At 36.7% G+C, this 20,058-nt stretch overlaps 3 protein-coding genes and 2 long non-coding RNA genes across 8 annotated transcripts; 2 read left to right on the top strand and 3 right to left on the bottom strand.

Annotated features, from left to right (window-relative positions):
• Positions 1-147: 147 nt before the first annotated feature.
• Positions 148-3,522, bottom strand: LOC111368788 (probable LRR receptor-like serine/threonine-protein kinase At1g12460). Its single transcript, XM_022990229.1, has 2 exons — positions 1,824-3,522; positions 148-1,733 (listed from the first exon to the last, which is right to left on the bottom strand). The coding sequence occupies exons 1-2, from the start codon at positions 2,993-2,995 to the stop codon at positions 263-265; spliced, it is 2,643 nt and encodes an 880-aa protein (XP_022845997.1). The 5' UTR covers positions 2,996-3,522; the 3' UTR covers positions 148-262.
• A 2,651-nt stretch (positions 3,523-6,173) lies between these two features.
• LOC111368785 (protein FAR-RED IMPAIRED RESPONSE 1-like) lies at positions 6,174-10,010 on the top strand. 3 transcript variants are annotated; one of them, XR_002698045.1, is made up of 4 exons: positions 6,174-7,749; positions 7,827-7,923; positions 8,031-8,193; positions 9,449-10,010. XR_002698045.1 is itself a non-coding variant. In XM_022990227.1 (3 exons), exon 1 carries the CDS (start codon positions 6,413-6,415, stop codon positions 7,292-7,294), a length of 882 nt encoding a protein of 293 aa, XP_022845995.1. In that variant the 5' UTR covers positions 6,174-6,412; the 3' UTR covers positions 7,295-7,749; positions 7,827-7,964; positions 8,031-9,036. The 3 variants fall into 3 exon arrangements, 1 of the variants encoding a protein (XP_022845995.1); XR_002698044.1 differs by having other exon boundaries at positions 7,827-7,964; XM_022990227.1 differs by lacking the exon at positions 9,449-10,010 and having other exon boundaries at positions 7,827-7,964; positions 8,031-9,036.
• A 99-nt stretch (positions 10,011-10,109) lies between these two features.
• On the bottom strand, positions 10,110-11,571 carry LOC111368786. Its single transcript, XR_002698046.1, has 2 exons — positions 11,147-11,571; positions 10,110-10,804 (listed from the first exon to the last, which is right to left on the bottom strand). It is a non-coding gene; the product is annotated as an uncharacterized LOC111368786 (long non-coding RNA).
• Positions 11,572-12,094: 523 nt separating this feature from the next.
• LOC111368783 (transmembrane protein 64-like) lies at positions 12,095-17,935 on the bottom strand. Of its 2 annotated transcripts, XM_022990226.1 has the most exons (5): positions 17,518-17,935; positions 15,789-16,025; positions 15,467-15,684; positions 14,028-14,101; positions 12,513-12,608 (listed from the first exon to the last, which is right to left on the bottom strand). In XM_022990226.1, exons 1-4 carry the CDS (start codon positions 17,740-17,742, stop codon positions 14,071-14,073), a joined length of 711 nt encoding a protein of 236 aa, XP_022845994.1. In that variant the 5' UTR covers positions 17,743-17,935; the 3' UTR covers positions 12,513-12,608; positions 14,028-14,070. The 2 variants fall into 2 exon arrangements, with proteins under 2 accessions (XP_022845992.1, XP_022845994.1); XM_022990224.1 differs by lacking the exon at positions 14,028-14,101 and having other exon boundaries at positions 12,095-12,608; positions 17,518-17,931.
• Positions 12,617-14,014, top strand: LOC111368784. The gene is made up of 2 exons (XR_002698043.1): positions 12,617-12,706; positions 13,686-14,014. It is a non-coding gene; the product is annotated as an uncharacterized LOC111368784 (long non-coding RNA).
• Positions 17,936-20,058: the final 2,123 nt, after the last annotated feature.

Here is a 20,058-nt window from a genome sequence, read left to right as displayed (position 1 = left end):
CTCAACTTTCTTTATTAAACGCACCACAAGTGCACGTTTCATGACGGGACAAGCCAAAGATTTGCAATGCGAGAATGTCAGCACTTAATATTGGACTCTAGTGGATAGTATGAATACAATTTTCACCTTATTTTTTTCTTATTCGAGTTCCAAAAACTAGAACGATTTTATTGCAGGACTACAGCTGATAATGGCAACTCAGAATGAATTGCAAAAGAATTGTGTATTTCTTTACCAAATAAACAAATTTCTCCTATGCTAGTTATGATTCCACACCATTTCTTATGGACTCGAGAACCTGAACAACCTCAGCCATGCTTGGCCTCCGCGAAGGAGTTTCACAAGTACAAATCAAACCCAACTTCAGAACCTGAATCAGCTCATTTTCTGCAAATCCTCGCAAACTAAGGTCAAAACAGTTCGAAGCAGAACCCATTTCCATCAAATCCCGGACATATTCACGCAAAATCACCCTCTCACTCATTGCTGGACTCTCCACTGGTTTTCTCCCCGTAACCAACTCCAAAAGAATCACCCCAAAGCTATAAACATCACATTTATCAACGAGTTTTGAACTTTGAGATAACTCAGGTGCAATGTACCCAACTGCATTGTGAATATTTCTTGAACCATAATTATTCTGCAGAGGAAGAAACTTTCCCAAGCCATAATCAGACAGTTTGGCATTGTAGTTTTCATCCAGCAGTATATTACTGGGCTTGACATTGAGATGAAGAACTGGAGGTCTGCAGTCATGGTGAAGGTAGGCTAAGGCTCTTGCTGTCCCTAATGCTATTTGAAACCTTCTCGGCCAATTCAACTCCGGATTACTAAAACGAAAGCTCATCCCATGATAATTCACTCCATGTAAATTATCGTGCAGATTTCCATTTGAAACAAATTCAGACAAAATTAACTGCATGCTACATGACCAATAGTAACCTTGAAAAGCGACAAGATTCGGATGCTGAAGGTATCCCAAACGACCAATTTTATGCTCAAATTCTTCTTGGATTTGGATCATCCCTAAGGTCTTGAGCTTCTTCACTGCCATCGAAATTCCTCCTTCGAAGGTAGTTTTGTACACTCTTCCAATAGAGCCCCCACCAATTAAACATTCTTTATCAAGCAAGGCTTTAGTGCCAGCCTCCCAATCCTCATACCTTGAAGGCATATTTTTGCTGAAGAGGACTAATTTCCCAATAATAACATTTGAATCTGTTGAAGCTAATGGAGTAGAATCTACAACCAGAGTCTCTTCTTTTCGTCCCCTCCCACGAGCCTTTATGTTAATAATGGTAATCACAAATACACCTGTAACAATGAATGCAGCAGCTACTATTGCGATGATTACAGAAGCACTCAACTTGGGTTTATGTGCACCAGAAGTAGCAGAGCATGGGTCATCTAATGGTGGACCACAGAGACCTTGGTTGTGAAAAAAAGCTGAGAAGCCAAACTGTTGAATGCCTGGAATTGAAGGGATAGTACCAGAAAGATTGTTGTAAGACACGTTGAAATGAGTGAGGTTTTTCAAATTCTTGAGCGTAGAAGGAATTGAATCTGATAGAAAATTTTCTGATAAATCCAAAGAATGTACGTTAGACAAATTTCCGATAGTCAATGGTATGCTTCCATTAAGCCTGTTATGATGTAGGTCAAGAGTTATGAGGTACGTCATGTTGTCAAGATTTTGTGGAACGCCTCCCTCCAAAGAATTTCCAGAAACATGCCTGCATGCAAAATTTACAAAGTTTTGTCAGTTGAATCCTAATAAATGTTGATGCAAGCACATAAAGGCTGGTAATGGTTATTCAACTCACATCTCAAGAAGAAACCGGCAATTGCTTATCTCGTCTGGGATTTCACCCGTGAGTTTGAGATTACGCAAATCGAGAACTTCTAGCCATTTAATACTCCCAAACTGTGCTGGGATTATCCCGTCTATTGAGTTATTTGCTAAGCGAATGACCAATAGCCTCGTCATATCAGCAATTCCGACTGGTATACTCCCATGAAGCCGGTTAAATCCCAAATCTAAATACTTTAGGCCACTGCATTTTGTGATGCTTGAAGGAATTTTACCAGACAAATCATTCCCTGAAACATCAAAAAATTCCAGTCTCCCACTACAAGTTTCAATCTCCTGAATTTCACCCTGAAACCCATTCCACGAAACATTAAAATAGGTAAGATTTACAAATCCAAGAATCCCAAATGGAGTGCCTCCGGTAAACATATTGCCACCAAGATCCAAAAACTCCAAGCTTCCACACTCGGAAACATTATCTTGAACATTTCCTGATAGCACATTACTTCTCACTGATAAGTACACTAGCCCTGGAATGCCACAGATTTCTGCAGGTAATCCTCCATTAAGACTATTAAAAGACAAATCTATTCCCTCAAGATTCCTACAATTACCAATCGACACAGGGATGGCACCCGAAAGATTGTTATGTGCTAAAGAAACAAATCTTGTCTTGTAACAATTCTTGAACAAAGCTGAAGGAATCTCCCCAGTATACCCATTTCTTGATAAATCAAGAAACCTTATATTTGGCAAATCTCCAAGAAAATCTGGGATTACCCCAGATAAAGCGTTGGAGCTTAAATTAATCTTCCACAATGTACCAATCTCTCCATACTCCAAAGGAATATTTCCTTGAAATTTATTCCCAAACAAATTAATAATTCTCAAAGATTGTAATCCAGATAAAGCAGGAGACAAAACCCCACCAAGACTAGTATTCCATAGCACAATTTTTACCACATTTCCACCTGAATTACAAAACACACCTCTATAATCTCTGCAGGGGCTATTGTTTTGATCCCAAGAACTCAAACTCAAAAACGGGTCACTTGAAATGTTACCCTTGAATTGAAGCAAGATTTCCTTTTCAGTGATTGGTGAGACTAATATTATCACAAATTCAAGAAAACAAAAGGCATAGAAGAACACAAGATGACGAAAACTTGTACCTAATCTTTTCATGTTCCTTCCGACAAAACCCCGGCATTATACTCACTGGATCCAGTCTGCAACCCCTTGATCTCTCCTTCTAAATGTACACTGATGCAGGGAAGGGCCGATGGAAACATGAAAACATGGAGATTCAAGAGCAGTCATTTCATTTAATTACAATGTATATATGTTAGAGTAAATTTTTAATGCTGAATCATGGAGAAAATAGGAAGGGATTAAAGCACATTATTATGGGCATGAGTAAAAAGACACTGAATTTATTCTATTTTCTTGGGATCTTTCTTTGCTTAACAATGAAGTGTGACTTCTGCACAATTAGTGTTTATGGGCTAGTTGAGATGACGAGGTCAAGAATTAGGTGTAGAATGAAAAATTGCCTGGCTGGGCTGGAAAGAGAAGCAGGTGGTACAAATTTAATAGCTGCAATTTTTTATGCTCATTACAGTGTGTATCAGCCAGTAGATCCATCCACGTCGTTGAACTGAGTGTATTTCCGTATCACACAGACACACACTGGTAAATGTAATAAATGGGAAATTATATTAATAAATTCAGTAACGAACAGAACAAGAGAAGAAGCCATTGGTGTGAATCTTCACCATCAATGTGCCTTTGGTAGGTAGGCATTGAAAGCTTCCTATTAACTCAACAAACTAATTCGGTGGTCAGCGTGGCGATAATTAATGTAGAAAATGATACTGCTTATTGTAACGTATTTATTTTATGAGATATTAAATCAATTTTATTTTCGTATTTAATTATACAAAAACTTATAATAATAGGCGTGATTAACATCCAATGAGTAAAAGAATTGCTTAGTCAAAAAACACTAGAATCAAAAATTAATTTTGACAATTTCCAATTTTTTGTTAAGTTTTATGTTGCAAAAGTTTGATTATAGTAAGTCATTTAATGGTGAAATGTTATGATTAGCATTGACTGATTACATTGATTATAAGCTAGGAAAAGACAATTTTTAATTTTTTCTATTTTTGAAAATTAAAATAAAAAAAATAACCAATAGGGCATGCAAAATTTGAGCCGCAAGTATTGACCAAATTTTACAAAATTGCCCATGCACCCTTTTAACATTTAAGGTGTTTGAGAGACATTTTTATGTAAAAATGTATTTTTAAATAGTAAATTGATGAAAATTTATGGTTGAAAAATATGGAATTTTTTTAATTTACATGTAATATTATTTTAATAAAGAATGTGTGGTTGAAAACAAAAGAGAGAAAAATACATTTTGAAAAAAATGGGTACCAAAACGGGATTTTAATTCATTTTATTTGAATGCAATAATGCTGGGTGTCCAGATATGTTATTACAGAAGTCCTACAGAATTTTGAAAACAGCTGGCGTGGAAAAAAAAAAGGTAGAAAAAGGGGAGAAATCCGGTGGCGCTAAATTTTTCACCAACACCACACTGATTGTTGTTTCCCCAAATAGAAGCCCTAAAGAAATGGAATGATGCTTGCGAGCCAACTGTATACATCTGCAAGAAAAAATTTCATGCTCCATGTTCCTTTGTATTTTCCCAAATAGAAGGTCACATTTTCGGCCATAACATTTGCAGCTCGAGATTTCCCAACGCCCATTTGTATTTCCCCAAAAATAAGCTCACATTTTCGGTCGAAACACTTGCAGCCGCAAGCCGACCCGACGCCCATTGCAGCAGATTGTTTCCCTTTCCAAAACAACCTCACATTGTTCGGCCGAAACACTTGCAGCGTCAGCTGACCCAACGCCCAACCGGAGTATCCCATTCCAGAGTGTCTTCCGACCGCGAATCATATACGGTGAGAAACGATGTAGTAGACTTCAGTAATAGTGTGCATTTGTTGTGTGTAACCTTCCAATTAGTGTTGCCTAGAAATGTATAAATTGTATGTTGATTAATGCGGACATTGCCATCCTTGAGGTTTTGTTAAATTATGGTGTCTTGCTCTACTGGTAATTGCTGGACCTTCTTCTCACATTAACTGCTAATTGATTTGAATTATGTTAACCTTAATGGAATAACATATTTTGTGGCAGCATGCATTAGGATCAAATTATAATCAATATTTGCTACTGGTAAAATCAATTGATAAATATGAAGATGTATATTCTTGCTGAAAGTGAAACCTACGGTGCTATCAAAATAATTTCCTCTAATGAAAATGAAAATTTTCACACCACGACTACATCTAATAGTTATATATACATTAGTGTTATTCAAGTAACACTTGGAAATTTCAGCTTCACAGATGGTAGATATGCAAGGCAACTCTTATTTTGCTCACGTGTGCCACTCTCCCCAAACAATTATTATGGTTTTATTTGGCAATGCTAAACTATGTGACTGATGTTGGAAGTACTCCCACTATAAACAAGTACAAATTATATGCAGTTTTTCTATAAAATCAGAATTCTTTTGCTTATTATGTAGGCTTCATGCAAAATCATAACATTGGGTACTCGCATCAGAACAAAGATTTCAAAATTGAGAATGAGGAATTTCAATCTTTGCCAGGAAATTAAGGTATTGTATCTGGTCCTTATATTTTCAATGTATGAAAGCCTTTAATATTGTTACTTATCACCTTATATTTTGATTGCAACGCACGAAATGATGGGAGACACGAATGATATTCCCATGGTACAGTCCAAAAATGAGATATTTGTGGACAGTTACAACATTGTTGGTAACGAATCGTTAGGAGGAGATGGAGAGCTATTGCTTGAGGTTGGAATGACATTCGCAAGTGAGACAGAGTTGTTTGACTTCTACAAGAGATATGCTTACGCCGTTGGCTTTCCTGTGAGGAGAAGGAATTCAAAAAAAGACGACGACGAGTAGTTAGATATGTGACATTCACGTGTGGCTGTGAAGGGCGAAGAAGTAATAGTAGTACCACTGTTTTGAAGCCACAACCAATGAGTCAAATAGATTGTAAAGCGAGGATATTTGCATCTGCAGATGTCCTTGGAAAATGGAGAATCAACACTGTGAACCTTGAGCACAATCACAGAACAAGCCCTTCAAAATCTAGACTTTATCGATACAATAGAGAACTAAGTGCAATTGTGAAAAGGAAGCTTGAGGTGAGTGATGTGGCAGGAATTCCACTGCAGAAAAGCTTTAACTCCACAGTTGTGGAAGCAGGTGGATACGAAATTATGACTTTTTTTGAGAGGGATTGTCGGACCTATATTGAACGGGTGAGACGATTAAGACTAGGAGAAGGAGATGTCGCAGCTTTGCAATCATACTTTTCGAAGATGCAATCACAGTGTTCGGGATTTTATTTTAGTATGGATTTAGATGATGAGAGACGCCTAAAGAATGTATTTTAGGCGGATAATAGGTCTAGACAAGCATACAAAGAGTTCGGAGATATTATCACGTTTGATACCACATATCTCACGAATAAGTATGATATGCCTTTCGCACCTTTTGTTAGAGTAAATCACCACGGACAATCAACACTGCTTGGTTGTGGTTTGCTGTCCAATGAGGATACGAGTACGTTCGTATGGCTATTTAGGACATGGCTCGAGTGCATACACGGTCGACCTCTCCATGGTGTTATTACTGATCAAGATAAGGCTATGCAAAATGCGATTGAGATTGTCTTTCCAAATGCAAAACACAAATGGTGTTTATGGCACATCATGAAGAAGTTGCCAGAAAAGTTTGGTTATCACAGTGATAAAAGCTCAATATTTTCTTGTATGCATGGTCTAGTATATGATTCGCAACACGAGGACGAATTTGAAAATGGCTGGATGAATATGATCTGTAGATTTGACTTACACAATAATGATTGGTTGTTGGGGCTGTATGAGAACAGGTGTAAATGGGTACCTTGCTTCTTGAAAATCACTTTCTGGGCAGGGATGTCGACGACACAACGAAGTGAAAGTATGAATGCGTTCTTCGACGGATATGTCCACTCGAAGACCTTTTTAAAACAGTTTGTCGAACATTATGAAAGGGCGTTAAGGAATAAGGCCGAGAAGGAGTTTCAGGCGAAATTCAAGCCATACTCACAAATGGTGCCGTGTGCAACAACATTTGAAATGGAGAAGCAATTTCAGTCTGCTTACACTATTTCGAAGTTCAAGGAAGTGCAGGAGGAGTTCACAGGAAAGATGTACTGTGACGTCGCTTCAGTCACAGAAGAGTGTTTTGGGACGACTTACGAGGTTCGGGAGTCTGTGAACTGCCCTGGGGGCAGGAAGAGGAAAACATACAATGTCTTGTACCGAAACGACACATGCGAAGTTATTTGTAGCTGCCATTTGTTTGAGTTTCGATGAATTATATGCAGGCATGCGATCACTGTCTTAGACCGTAATGATATCACAAAAATGCCAGAGAGGTATGTAGTGCGGAGATGGCGAAGAGATGTCACTAGAGCGCATACAAGGGTTTTTGTGAAGTACGCTGGGTTGGTTAGCACTCTTGAACAAATGAGATACGATGACATGTGTCAGACATTTGTTGAGGTGGCAGACCTTGCTTGCACTGACGAATTGCGATCGCGTGCGATTATGGATTGGATACAATGTCAAGCTGCAGAGTTACGGTCTTTGGATTCTAGTAGTGGGAGTAATGTTCTTTCGCAGGCTACTACTCACATAGCGAGCCAATGTAATGATTCACAAAATACTGCCGGCACGGGCATATTAGATCCCAAATTATCGAAAAGGAAGGGGCACCAAGAAAACTTTGAAAAAAGGGCCCGTTGGAGTCAACTTCGAAAAAAGCGAAGGTATGTTGTTGTAATAAACCCTTTAATCATAAAGGATCTCAATTACAAAAATCATTTAATGTTCGATTTATATGTAGGTTGCTTCGACTACATGCAAAGGGAAGAGACCGAAGGATAATCATTTTCCCGTGGAAGCCGCTACACCGGTTGTGAATATCACTCCAGAATTTCAATGTTTGCAACTAAAACCATTCTCATATTCCCAGCTATTGTTGGTACGTTTATGGATTTTTCCTAGTTTTAAGTTGATGAATGTGCGTTTACGTTCTTATTTGATGTAGGGAGATGCCATGAGCCAAATGTTTACCCAACAATTACCTTCGTCTACTTTGATCCCCCACAATTCAATCTCAATCCTCGAGTCCGTACTTTGCTCCACCACCTTTTCCGCAGCAAGGTGCTACATTTATCGAAACGGCTGAAGTTGGGTTAAATTCCGATCAGGTGAAAGTTTTACTTCTTGTTCGTCTCTTGGAAATGTCTTCACTTCTAGGATTTTGATGAAGCTGTCTTCACTTCTAGGATTTTCAAAACGATTTGTAGAATAGCAATCGGTGATTTTTACTATAGTTGACTTCTGATTCGAAGAATTTAGACTTGGTAAATTGGAAAAAAGTCAGTTGGCGCATTGCACTTGCATTAGATGCCACAGCTCTAGCCCAGAATTTGATCTGTGTCTTCATGTCTTCTGTTGACCTTTTGCTTGAAGAAGATGATGAGTTTTATGCCATCCACGCCTCAAAAAGAAATGGCCTCCTCATATTTTCTTCTTCTGCTGATTTGACTTGCTTCTTGTCTTTCAAACCTGGGAGTATGCGAACTATACTTGCATTTAAGTCTTGTACCTTGTCGAAATTGAATCCCAAATCCTTAAATCCTTGAACTTCTTCGAACTCAAGATCAGTTAAGCTTTTACTCGTCTTAATTTGACTAGCTGGGTATTGCTTTTTCATCTATTCCATCCCCTCCATTTTAAGGTTTTTTAATCCTGGTTTCTTTCGACCTGGTTGATTTCTTGGCTGGCTACAACTTTGCGGACCATAGCCTGTAATGTAACTATGTAAGTACTATAACATTAGGTCTTGAATCGATAGCAAGAATATCGGGTTGAATTCAACAAGATTAAAGAAGTAAAACCCGTAACTTAGCTGGCTACAACTTTGCTTGAGCTTGTTCTTACCTTTCCATTGATGTTGTCTATATTAAACCAGAACGCATATATTTCTCACCTTTGGATAGGGACAGGTTCTTGATTGATTCATAGGTTTGATCAAATGATTTGGAACATGGCAGAAATATCATGATTTTACTGTATCAGTTTTCTTGATTTTCGTGTAAGAAAACGCAATGATTTGTGTGGATTTTTGGAGACCGTTTATGACTTTCTTTTTGGTATTTGGATAACCAAGAATTTTGCCTACTGATAATCAAGAATGTCCCACTAGTTTCAATCAAAAATTCTAAAGCAGATTAATTCAGCAGAAATGGGTAGAAAGAAGGATAACTTGACATTGAGCTTGTATGACTGATGACTCTTATCATTGGTTTTGGCTACTTCTGAATCATCTAAATTCATATGGCTGATCCATCCTTTCATATTTGACATTGATTAGCCGCATTGTAGTTAATAGTTGAAATTGTCATCTCATTCGCTAGTCTCAATTTGGGCAACTACTCACCAAGGATTCTGTATTCTTAGGCTACAGCAAAATCTGGAAGCAGCTCAAAATCATAGGAATTCTTTCATGACTGGATTGACATTCTGCAATGCATGAAGATTGAGCAATTCAAGCTTCTTCGAACACCATAAATGCCTTTCGAGTTTGATCACTTGTACAATTGCGTGTTAGTTATTTGATATTATTGAGAATTCATTTTATTTTTGGTTTTAGGCTTTGGATTGTACTATGTTATTTTGGGTTTTTGGCTTTGGATTGTACTACGTCTCCAAACATGTAAACATGTTCTGTGACATGTATTCAAGAGCTGCTGATGGTGTGATGTGTACTTATAAGCCTTGTTTTGAGGCGTGCTACCGCAGGGTTCAGTTTATGACAGATTTGTCTCATAGTTTTCAATCTCTAAATCATTCCTTTCAGAGTTGAAAAGCTGTCCAAGTTAGATAAGAGCCGTGATCATGTAAGTTGTTATTGTACAAGAATGTCGAGTTCTTCAATACAAGTTAATGTTTTCATGTTTGCACAAAGTTTTAATTGGAATCAAAGACATCCAATCTTGAGTTTCAATATGTGTACTGAGAGTTAATAAAAACTTAAAAAAACAAGAAACCACTAACCAAGCTTTCAGCTTTAAGACGGTACTTGCTTACCATGGCTCGACAAAGTGTTAACATTAATAAATTCTGAGCAAATCCATAAACCATAACATTAATAAACAAGGATTGCATTCACCAACCAAGACAACCTACAAGTCATAATTTCCACAAAGAAGAAAACCCTACTGCTACACCACAGATTCCATAGACTACCAACAATTGAACTACAAAACATTATAATGCCAACACCATATAGCCAAAGTATGAGTTATCTCTACAAAACATATTTTCACCATGTCATTAAAGGATCATATTGGACAACATTTATCCAACAAGAAACAAACCATTGTATCAGAAACTTCGAAAATCGGCTACATGATAAACATCAATCGTGGGCTTCTCCTTTGCCACTCACGTCCTCACTTCGCTTTCCCTTGCGAAATGTCACGTTCAATGAGATCTCAATGTCTCATTTTTCAGCTATTCGAGCCAGACTGTCGAACATGCTTGGCAAGCCATCGACTTCTTCGATGGCCCCAGGATGAAATGCCTCAGTAATAGTGCTCGATTCTCCGCTTGCTTCTTCGTTGACGACCCAATCAAAATATCCACACTTACTACTACAGGTTCTGAATAATTGCCCTTTATTACTAGTCTCCCTTTCAACCTCAAAACACATCTGCAATCCCAATGCGCACCGTGGACATCATCGTTTTACTGGACAATCAGTAAAGGAGTGCTTCGTGCTTATACAACCGTGCAATATTCCGTCCTCCCATCCTGCCCGACAAATCAAAAAATCAAATTCAATGTCATTACTACACAAACTAATATGCAGACAGCTATATAAATCGATACACTGCAAGCATAACATACAATGCAGAACACATATTTCATCAAAACCAGCGATTTTCGAGCAACACATTTCACAGTATGAAATGCAGTTCGTAAGAAGCATTTTACTCTATATTACTATAGAAACTTTCCAATTCAGAAACAACATTGATAATCAGTTCAAGATGAAGAACAATGTCACTTGTTCTAACTGTATAATTTCCAAGTAATTATAAGATGATTCCATATGTAGCCAGAAGAAAGGTGCAAGTGCAATCACAAACACACCTTCTGTGTGTCGTTGCTCGAAGGTCGTTCTGAGGACGACGATTTTGGACGACGGAGACGTACTAAGCTGGAGATGAGTGTAGCGTCTGTGAATGGAGATGATGGTCGGATTTCGCCTGTGATGGTTTTGACCTAGGCAATGGCTTCGACCGGTTTAGATTTCGAGGAGTTACAATCGCAGAGGAGGGCATGTGGAATGAGGCAGTGTGGACGGAGATGGGTATGTATATCACAGCGGCGTTGTGGACGGAGGAGTCGGACGGAGCTCGATCGACATTTTCTTCGCGAGATTTCTAGGGCTTGTGCAAAAGGGAGATTTGAATTAGGAATGAATTCGTCTATTTTGGGTAAGAATCGGTGTTTTATTTTTTTTTTTTATTCTACACGATATGCCACGTCATTCTATTGAAACCCTGTGAAATCCTCTTTCTGTAAGTGTAGCGCGATTAGAATGAATGAAGGGATTTGTCATAATTTAGCAAATATTGAGTCAAAAATTGCGGCAGAAATAGGAGACCCACATTTCCAAATGGTCGAAATTTACTTGTTTGAACTCCATTCTTTTGAAAAAAAAAATGTATTTTTAACAATATCTTAACATTATTTCAATTACACATTATTTAATAAAATAATATTACACGCAAATTCAAAAATTTTTCTTATTTTTTAACCACATATTTTTTATCAATACACTATTCAAAAATTTATTTTCTCACCAAAATGGGGCTCATACAAGGGCTAAAAATTTGTAAAAATCGCCTCTAAACAGGCAAGGACATTTTTTTTTTTTTTTAAATTAAGAGAATGATAACTTAAGTAATTATCGTCTTCTTCGGTGGCAATTTTCATCCAAATTTTAATGAATTATTGGACCGTTAGTAGCCGCAATTGTTGACTTCCTTCACACTACAAGGCAAAAATGGGAATGAATTTTGATTTTGCAAATAGTGGAGCCAAACAAGCGCTATATTTTATAACACAGATAAACATTAACATGACCTACTATGTATTTGCAAAGCAATGGTTACAGTAATTTAACCCTTAAAAAGATCAGATTTCAATCATGTACAATTATATTCTACAGAGGAGAAAGGAACTATAAATGGTTTTAACAGTTACCACTCCCAGAATCGACATCCCTATATTAGTCGTGTTAGCTTCCTTTTTCCCTTCCACTCTGTGCATCCATATTGACAAGTGATTGTCAAGAACCCCCAGCGGGTGAAGGAACACGATGTCATTGCCTTCTCCAACTTAATTTTGCCGGCAGATAACCTGAGATCACTGCAACAATAGTTCCTCTTCCCTTTGCAGTTCATTGAGCCGCCTTTTAGCATACAACGTGGTTATCACTGTTGCAGCCACCGTGATGCAAAATCCGATCACTTCGAAAATGATCTGTGATGCTGACAAAGAGTGCCGATCGTGGGATGCATCAGCCAAAGTTTTTATCAGGATGCCACTACAAAGCCAAAAACTCCATGAGTTTCAGCAATAATTATACAGTGTCAATTTCACAATTACCACATTGAACAGAAGAGAATTACCATCAATTTCAAGGTATGGTTCATTCACAAACATTTCAAAATCTGAAACTAGCAAAAAATTTGCATACTATGAGAGCTAGTGCCAAAACCCTATTTTCTTACCTAATTGCAAATTTTGTATCTCAAGGAAACCCATGATTTGGACAAGGCACACACCAAAAGAAGAGAAGTCCGGATAAGAAACATTAAAGACTGAAGAAGATAACAGAAAGTGAACTGCTAAATTTCCGTACAATTTGCCATGTCCGGTAGCAAACAGACCACATTAAAAAACAATCAATCTCATAGGTTCGGCATGACTTAATCAAAGCTTATTGTCTCAGTTATCATAAGCAACAAAACACAGCATACATTGCCAGCAAATGGAACGCAGACGACATCAATGAATGTGAACTTCATATAAGCACACACCCAAATAGATTATGGAAATAAAAAGGAAAAGAACTTAGTACAGCAAAACACATGAACATGAGCCTGCAGCTTTGGCTTACCTCATTTTTCCTTTACTTTTCATGTTTTCATTTTTTTATTAGGTGTGCGCACACATGGTTTCTTATAAGCCATCTGGAAAGCTACTAAAGACAATGCCTGTAGACACACCATGCAAAATTTTCTAGTCAAATCCAAATGCTTCTAGTATCAAGTCTTAAAAGTTTTCAGCGAGGCTTTGCACCATTGTCTTCTGAAATAAGAATATAAACACCGTTTGCCATAGCTTTTGCTTTCAGTAGAAGAGATTTTGGATGAAGATACCTTAATTTTTGTTTGAAAACTAATTTTTAAAAGAGTTCTCTATTCCAAAAGTGTTTTTTATAGAAAGCCACGTTAGACGAGTTTACTCTAAATGATCTTCTAACTGGCAGAGGAGCTTTCATAAAATTAGCCAAACGGGTCCAAAAACAGCTTTTAACTTTTCAAAAGCCATGCCAAATGGACCCTAAATCTATGTATTAATCTCACTACCAGGTCACGTGAATTTCCTGTCAATGCAGGCTGAAGTGCTAAATGGTGGCATTAAGATGGTTTTTGACAGAGGGCGAACATGGTTGTCAGCAGGCAGCAGTTTGTGGCCCGAGAAGAGAATGATTATGGCTGCTCTTTGCCATACTGACACCAGGGTTGTTTTAAATGGGTGTGGGGGATGGATACCACACACTTCCATTGCCACCAACTGATCGGCTTAACTTTTAGCATAAAAAGGATATTGTAAGCTTCCATTTGTACATTACAATGACCAAAAAACCAAGTTTTACTCAATACAAGAGATTTGGTAGTAAATTGAAAGGAAAATTGCAGCGAAGGTCCCAAACCTTTCATTTTATTGCAGACTATACCTTAACCTTTCATTTTTGCGGTCGCAGTCCCAAACCTTTTACTTTAATTGCAAACAGAGTCCATTGCACACATTCTGTCCAGAAATCCGTTAGTCAACACTGAAATTAGATTTTTTACTCAAATTGACAAATGAAACGAGGGGTAAAATGGTCCATTTATATTCTTATAATAAAATAATTAAATATAAAGCAAAATAAAAAATAAACTTCATCTTCCCCACCCCACCTTACCCTCCCCTCAAAAATCAACAACCTCGCCACCCAATTAGCCCAACTATCTCACCACCTCCGTGCCGTCGCTCGCCTCACCACCGCCTCCTCCAACATCTACGAACGCGCTATCCGTCGTGTCATCGCTGATCTCACAAAATCCCTCGACCATGCTCTTACCATCTGCCACAAGTGCATACACAAAAAGATTAATGTTCTCCGGCACGTTATATCGATCACCACCACCACTGGCTTCAAAAAAGTGGCAATCTTCTAGATTCTTCTTCAGCTGATTTTTGTTGGCTTCTTTAAATATTTAAACCCAATTCTGAAAATGGGACTATAAATTTATTTTTACCTCCAATTTCTAGTAACGATCTGATTTTACCTTGGGTGTGGTCTCATATAGCTGCCGTTCAAATGGCTTTTCTTTTTCAGACCCTGTTTGACATCCATTATTTGCTTCTCCTCTCTTTTTCCGCAGATTTCGCTTCAAATTTTGGGATTATTGTTGGATGAAGTGTAAATAGATCTGTTCAATGTTTAGATCTATTTCAAAGGCTCAAATTGTAATGGTTAGATTTTGGGAAAGGTAACCATGTGAAATTTTGGGAAAGGCAACTGTAGTTTTAGATTTTGAAGGTGGAGGTGGTGTGGGTGGGGGTGGGGGTGTTTTGGAGAAGATGATGAAGTTTATTTTTTTATTTTGCTTTTTATTTAATTATTTTATTATAAGATTATAAATGGACCATTTTACCCCTCATTTCATTTGTCAATTTGAGTCAAAAATCAAATTTGAATGTTGACTCATGGAATGTCTGCAATGGACTCCGTTTGCAATTAAAGTAAAAGGTTTGGGATTGTGGCTGCAAAAATGAAAGGTTAAGGTATATTCTGCAACAAAATGAAAGGTTTAGGACCTCTGTTGCAATTTTCCCTAAATTGAACATCAGAATCAAAGAAGTAATATATGATTACATACGTCATTAAGAGATATATACAACAAGAAGACAGTGAATGATCATATATGGATGAATATACTAAAATAAATGAATGCGATGCATTTGAATGTACATGGATGATTGTACACAGTAGGTTCGTGTTTCATAACACCAGCAACTTGCTACAAACAAAATTAGGCTTATAATTTCGTAATACATAATGGAAGGAGGGCAATGAACGCATGTGAGGGGGATAAGGTAGGCAGATAGATAGAAAGAGAAACTTACGTGTAGAGTGCAACAAATATTTCTGGTACCATTCCGACTAGTGACCCCAATAAGTATGGACCATATCCAACATTAGTAGCCACAGCAGAGTAGTTATATATGACATAAGGAAAAGGAGAAATCCTAATCAAAGCATTAGCTCTAAATTGATTGAACCAATTTCCTTCACCAGCTAGTCTTATGATGGAAGCTTTCTTTGGATATTTCTCTAACCACATCTGTAAGAAGAAGAAATGATTAGACCACATTTACTATAATGTGACAGACAAAGGTAGCTTGTTGTAGGAAACACTAAACAGAATAGATTATGAAAGGCACGTACATGGATTTTATGACGGAAAAGAAAACCAATGAAATATGGAAGAGACACACCAATTGCAACTGCTCCAATGATCAGCAGAAAACCATACCCATATCCAAAAGTCATCCCTGCAACCCACATGGAAGGGGTAGAAGGTAAAAGCAGGATTGGAAATAATGCCACAGAACCAAAGACTATAAGTGCCAGCACTTGTTTACTGAACGTTTCCGTTTCCCAATTAATTATGGGTATAATTTCCTGGAGAAAAGACGAGATGCAGTTAGAAAGCAATATGACCAGATGGGAACCATGACCAATGATTTAAATGGTAGCAAACCACATCTAGGCTTCTTGCTTGATTTCTAGGTGTGACATTAGACATTTTGTTCACAATGTCATTCACATGATAGAAGATGGTAAGGAAAGGAAGAACATAGATTGATTAAACTTTTCATAATTTCTAAAAAACATGCTGGCCAACTTTCACCATCCATTCAGCTTAAGGAAAAGAAAAATGTACGGAATAATGAATCTTCAACTTATGCGTTTGGATACAGAAAGGCGTATAAAAGGAAAATGATTCCACGGATTGCAAGATATGTTCTTTCTGTAGTATAACTCAATTTTCCACTATTTCCCTCATAACTAATTTGTCAATTCCATTCCTTTCCCTTAACTTCTCCTCCAAACAAAACACATTTAATTGTATAAATACAATTCTTTTTTTTTTCTTTTTTTCTTTTATTATTATTATCCATGCATATCAGCTACCTTCTATTAGATTATACAAAGAGAAACTACCATGGAAATCTTTTAATGTCAAATTGGCACTAACAAGCTAAGATATATAGATTCTCAAATTCATTTTAAGATGCATATACACATACTTACTAATAGTATTAGAATAATGTAATTTGTACATACGTAGATACATAATGATTTTCGTACAGATGAAGTGTCAAAAAGAGAGGAGTATTTTATTTTTTTTATTTAATTGAAAAAATTATGATCCAATCATATCTCACCACATCATGTACATGTATACCATTATATAAACCTATTATGTACATATAGCACAACTGCTAATATTAATGAAAGGAAAGAATTTACAAATTCTAGATGACATTATATACTCTATACAAAACTAAAATCAAGAATAGAGTATTACTTTCCAATTAAAAGCCATAAAAAAACTTAGAAGTAGAGAGACCAATAACAACACTAGGAATTTGCCTTTCCCCATAATCACACTTAACTTCCTCATTTCCTAGAAGAATTCTACAATTTCGTTCGGTCATTATTACCAAACAACTGCTGATATTGTTACTTCCACATCACATTTCTCTCCCAAGCTAACTCTGCTTCCTGTAATGCCTTCTCCAAAATGAGAACATTTCTCAACACAGATAGACTGTACAAGATTTAATTTTCCATTATTCCGAAAATTAAAAACTTCAATAAACAGAAAATAGATTATTGCATTATAATTTAAAAACTAAAAAATGCTCATGAATGACAATGAGAAACACTTGAACAGAAGGCAGAGCAAGTTTGGGAAGTGTTTATAAACAGTTAACTTATAAATAAATAGAAACAAGTGGATTTATAAACAGTTTATAAACATGAGCCATACGCTTTAATATTTCGACAATGCTAGAAGAAAACGCCCAATGTTAAACTCAAGAGTTAGAGAAAGCCAAAAAAAATAATTAACATTCAACGCAAAAGTATTTCCTAGAAGAAAGATGACCTTGTCCATGAAGAAGGGCCCGACCCATATACAGAAAATGACAGCCAAGACCCCTAAAAATGTCACCACCAACACTAGCCTCAACCACCACCACAACGACCAGAACCACCCGCCGGCGCAACCCGATGACGTCGATGTCTCCCCGTGGACCCCTCCATCAAAACTCCCCTCCAATTTCAAATAATCCCCTCTGGGTTCCTCATCAATCGTACCATTATAATTCATACCTGCCTATCGAAACCCAATTTCCAATTAGATTTAATTCATTAAACTTGCAATTGTCAGATTTTTCTTTTATAGTAACCGATAAATCAACCACTTAAAATTTACAAGAATGGAGGATATAAGAATATATATACACATAAGAAGTGTGGATATGTGCATTCGTGAAGAAGAATGGGAAAATATTTGGGCAATGAATAACAACACGCTTACGTTAATAATTAACTTCTAAGTCAAATATTTTTTAACTTCGAATTGTAGCTATTGGACCCATCAATTGGCTTTTGACATATTCTACATCAACAGTCTGTTTGGAAGTAATTTTTTTTCGCAAGAAATTGATTTTTTGATCGTTATTTCACTATTCTACTCGTCATATTTGCTTCTTCTCTCACAGGTGGACTCCACTTTTTCCTAACGATCAAAAAATCAATTTTCAAAATCACTTTCAAACAGGCTCCAAATTTCTTATTGCAAGTAGGTACTTGAAAACAAAAAAGGTGATAAAGAAAAATAAATCTTAATTACTAAAAAATTAATATTTCAATTTTCTTCTGAAATGTCTTTGGATATGGATGATATGTCTTCATCGTTTAAATTTTTTAATATGAATTTTATCACTTTTCGATTGCAATCTAACTTCTACTTTCCTTATGCTTTACTTATTATAAATATATATGTAAGCTGGTGGGGTGGCCGATCTAGAGAAAGGGGTACGGACTCGTTTTGGCTCTTATACCAATTTGCTATGTGTCGCCGGAGGGAGGAGATGAAAAGTCGGTTAAAGCCTAAACTTCAAACAAGGAAAGGCTGTCAAAGTCGTTGACCATAAATCCGGTCTTCGAGAAGGAGCGAAGCCACTCGCCTTATCGAATGAAGCCCCTTGATCCTATGGGTATAGACCCCGAATCAATAGGAGCAGAGGATGAAGCTTAAGCCGAAGATACAGACGCATCTACATCAGATGAAGCATATGAAAAAGCAACAGCATACGCATACGAATAAGCAGAAGAGGATACCCTTTATCCTGTGGGGAAGGCATCAAACGCAAGGTGCCAAACAAGCGCTAAGCGCGAGGAAAGCTTCACCGCCCTATTCCCCTACGTAGCAAGAAGAGGACACGCCCGGTCAAGACTTTCTTTCTTATAAATACATATGCCGGTTGACTCTTTCGCTTCTTCGGTTTCAGTTCTTCTTAATGTTAGGGTCTTGGTTGAAGATGAGGATTTGGTAAATCCAAGAGTTTCATCGATGTGGTCATTTTTTTTTTATTTACGAGCATGTTCAGTAGTGATTATGAAAATTAATTTTTTGATTATTAAAAAAAAAAGGTAGATCCTACATGTGAGTGAAGAAATTAAAAATGACAATTGAAATAATGAAATAACAATTAAAATTTGATCTTTTGGAATGAAAAATTGTTACCAGATAGGAGCTATATATATATATATATATAGTCAAATAATTTAAATTTGATTTAAGATAATTTAAATCATGAAATATATAACTAAATTAAAAATAGAGTGAATTTTAATCTCTGAAATTTAGCAAGTAAATTCAAAATACTTTTTTTTTTTTTTTTTTAACCTTTAGTCACGTATTCTTCGAAATTTCACTATCAAAACATTTTCCAAATAATTTCCATGAAAGGGGGATAAATTTGGAGAATGGGAGGAAAACAATTGGTAGTGGCAATATGACTTTCCACTCTCGCCCGCACTGTACTAGAAAATGCTTGAGGGGACACGTGGCAAAGAGCAGGACCACCGAAAAATTTTGCGGGACAGTTGTGTATGTTCAAGAGGTTTAATTGAAGTCAAAGCAACAGGAATCTGACACGTAATAACAAGCTGGCTTTTGTTAAGTCGCACCAAGGCGTGCTCCCTTAGAGGTTACAATCGTGCGAGACGAGCGACTTAAAATATCTTAGACTATAATTCGAGTCTTTGGTAGATTGTGATATAAATTTTTAAAATATGTTGGTAAAAAATTATAGAATTCATAAAAAATGTGATTAATATTGATTATTTAATTTTTATTTCCTCGTTTAAATCCTCCAACAAACACTGTGCCTCTATTTCATCTTGCTAATCTTTAAAAAAAATCGATTATTTGCAGTTATAATGTGGGGTTTTTTTTTTTAAATGCAATGCGCAGACTTTCTCTGATAACATTATTTTGATTTTTTCAAATTGGGAGATGATAAAACAGTTTTTCCATGTGTACAGAAAATATTTTCACAGAATACCTACAAAAATCTCACATTGAGGTGGGTTTCAGTGAATAAAATAGTGCAAAAAACCCACCCACCCACCCCAT

The sequence above is a fragment of the Olea europaea genome, chromosome 19 (genome assembly GCF_002742605.1).
Source record: "Olea europaea var. sylvestris chromosome 19, O_europaea_v1, whole genome shotgun sequence".
Classification (NCBI taxonomy): Eukaryota; Viridiplantae; Streptophyta; class Magnoliopsida; order Lamiales; family Oleaceae; genus Olea; species Olea europaea.
The sequence above is the reverse complement of the archived record's forward strand: the minus strand, read 5'-3'. Positions and strand labels throughout refer to the sequence as shown.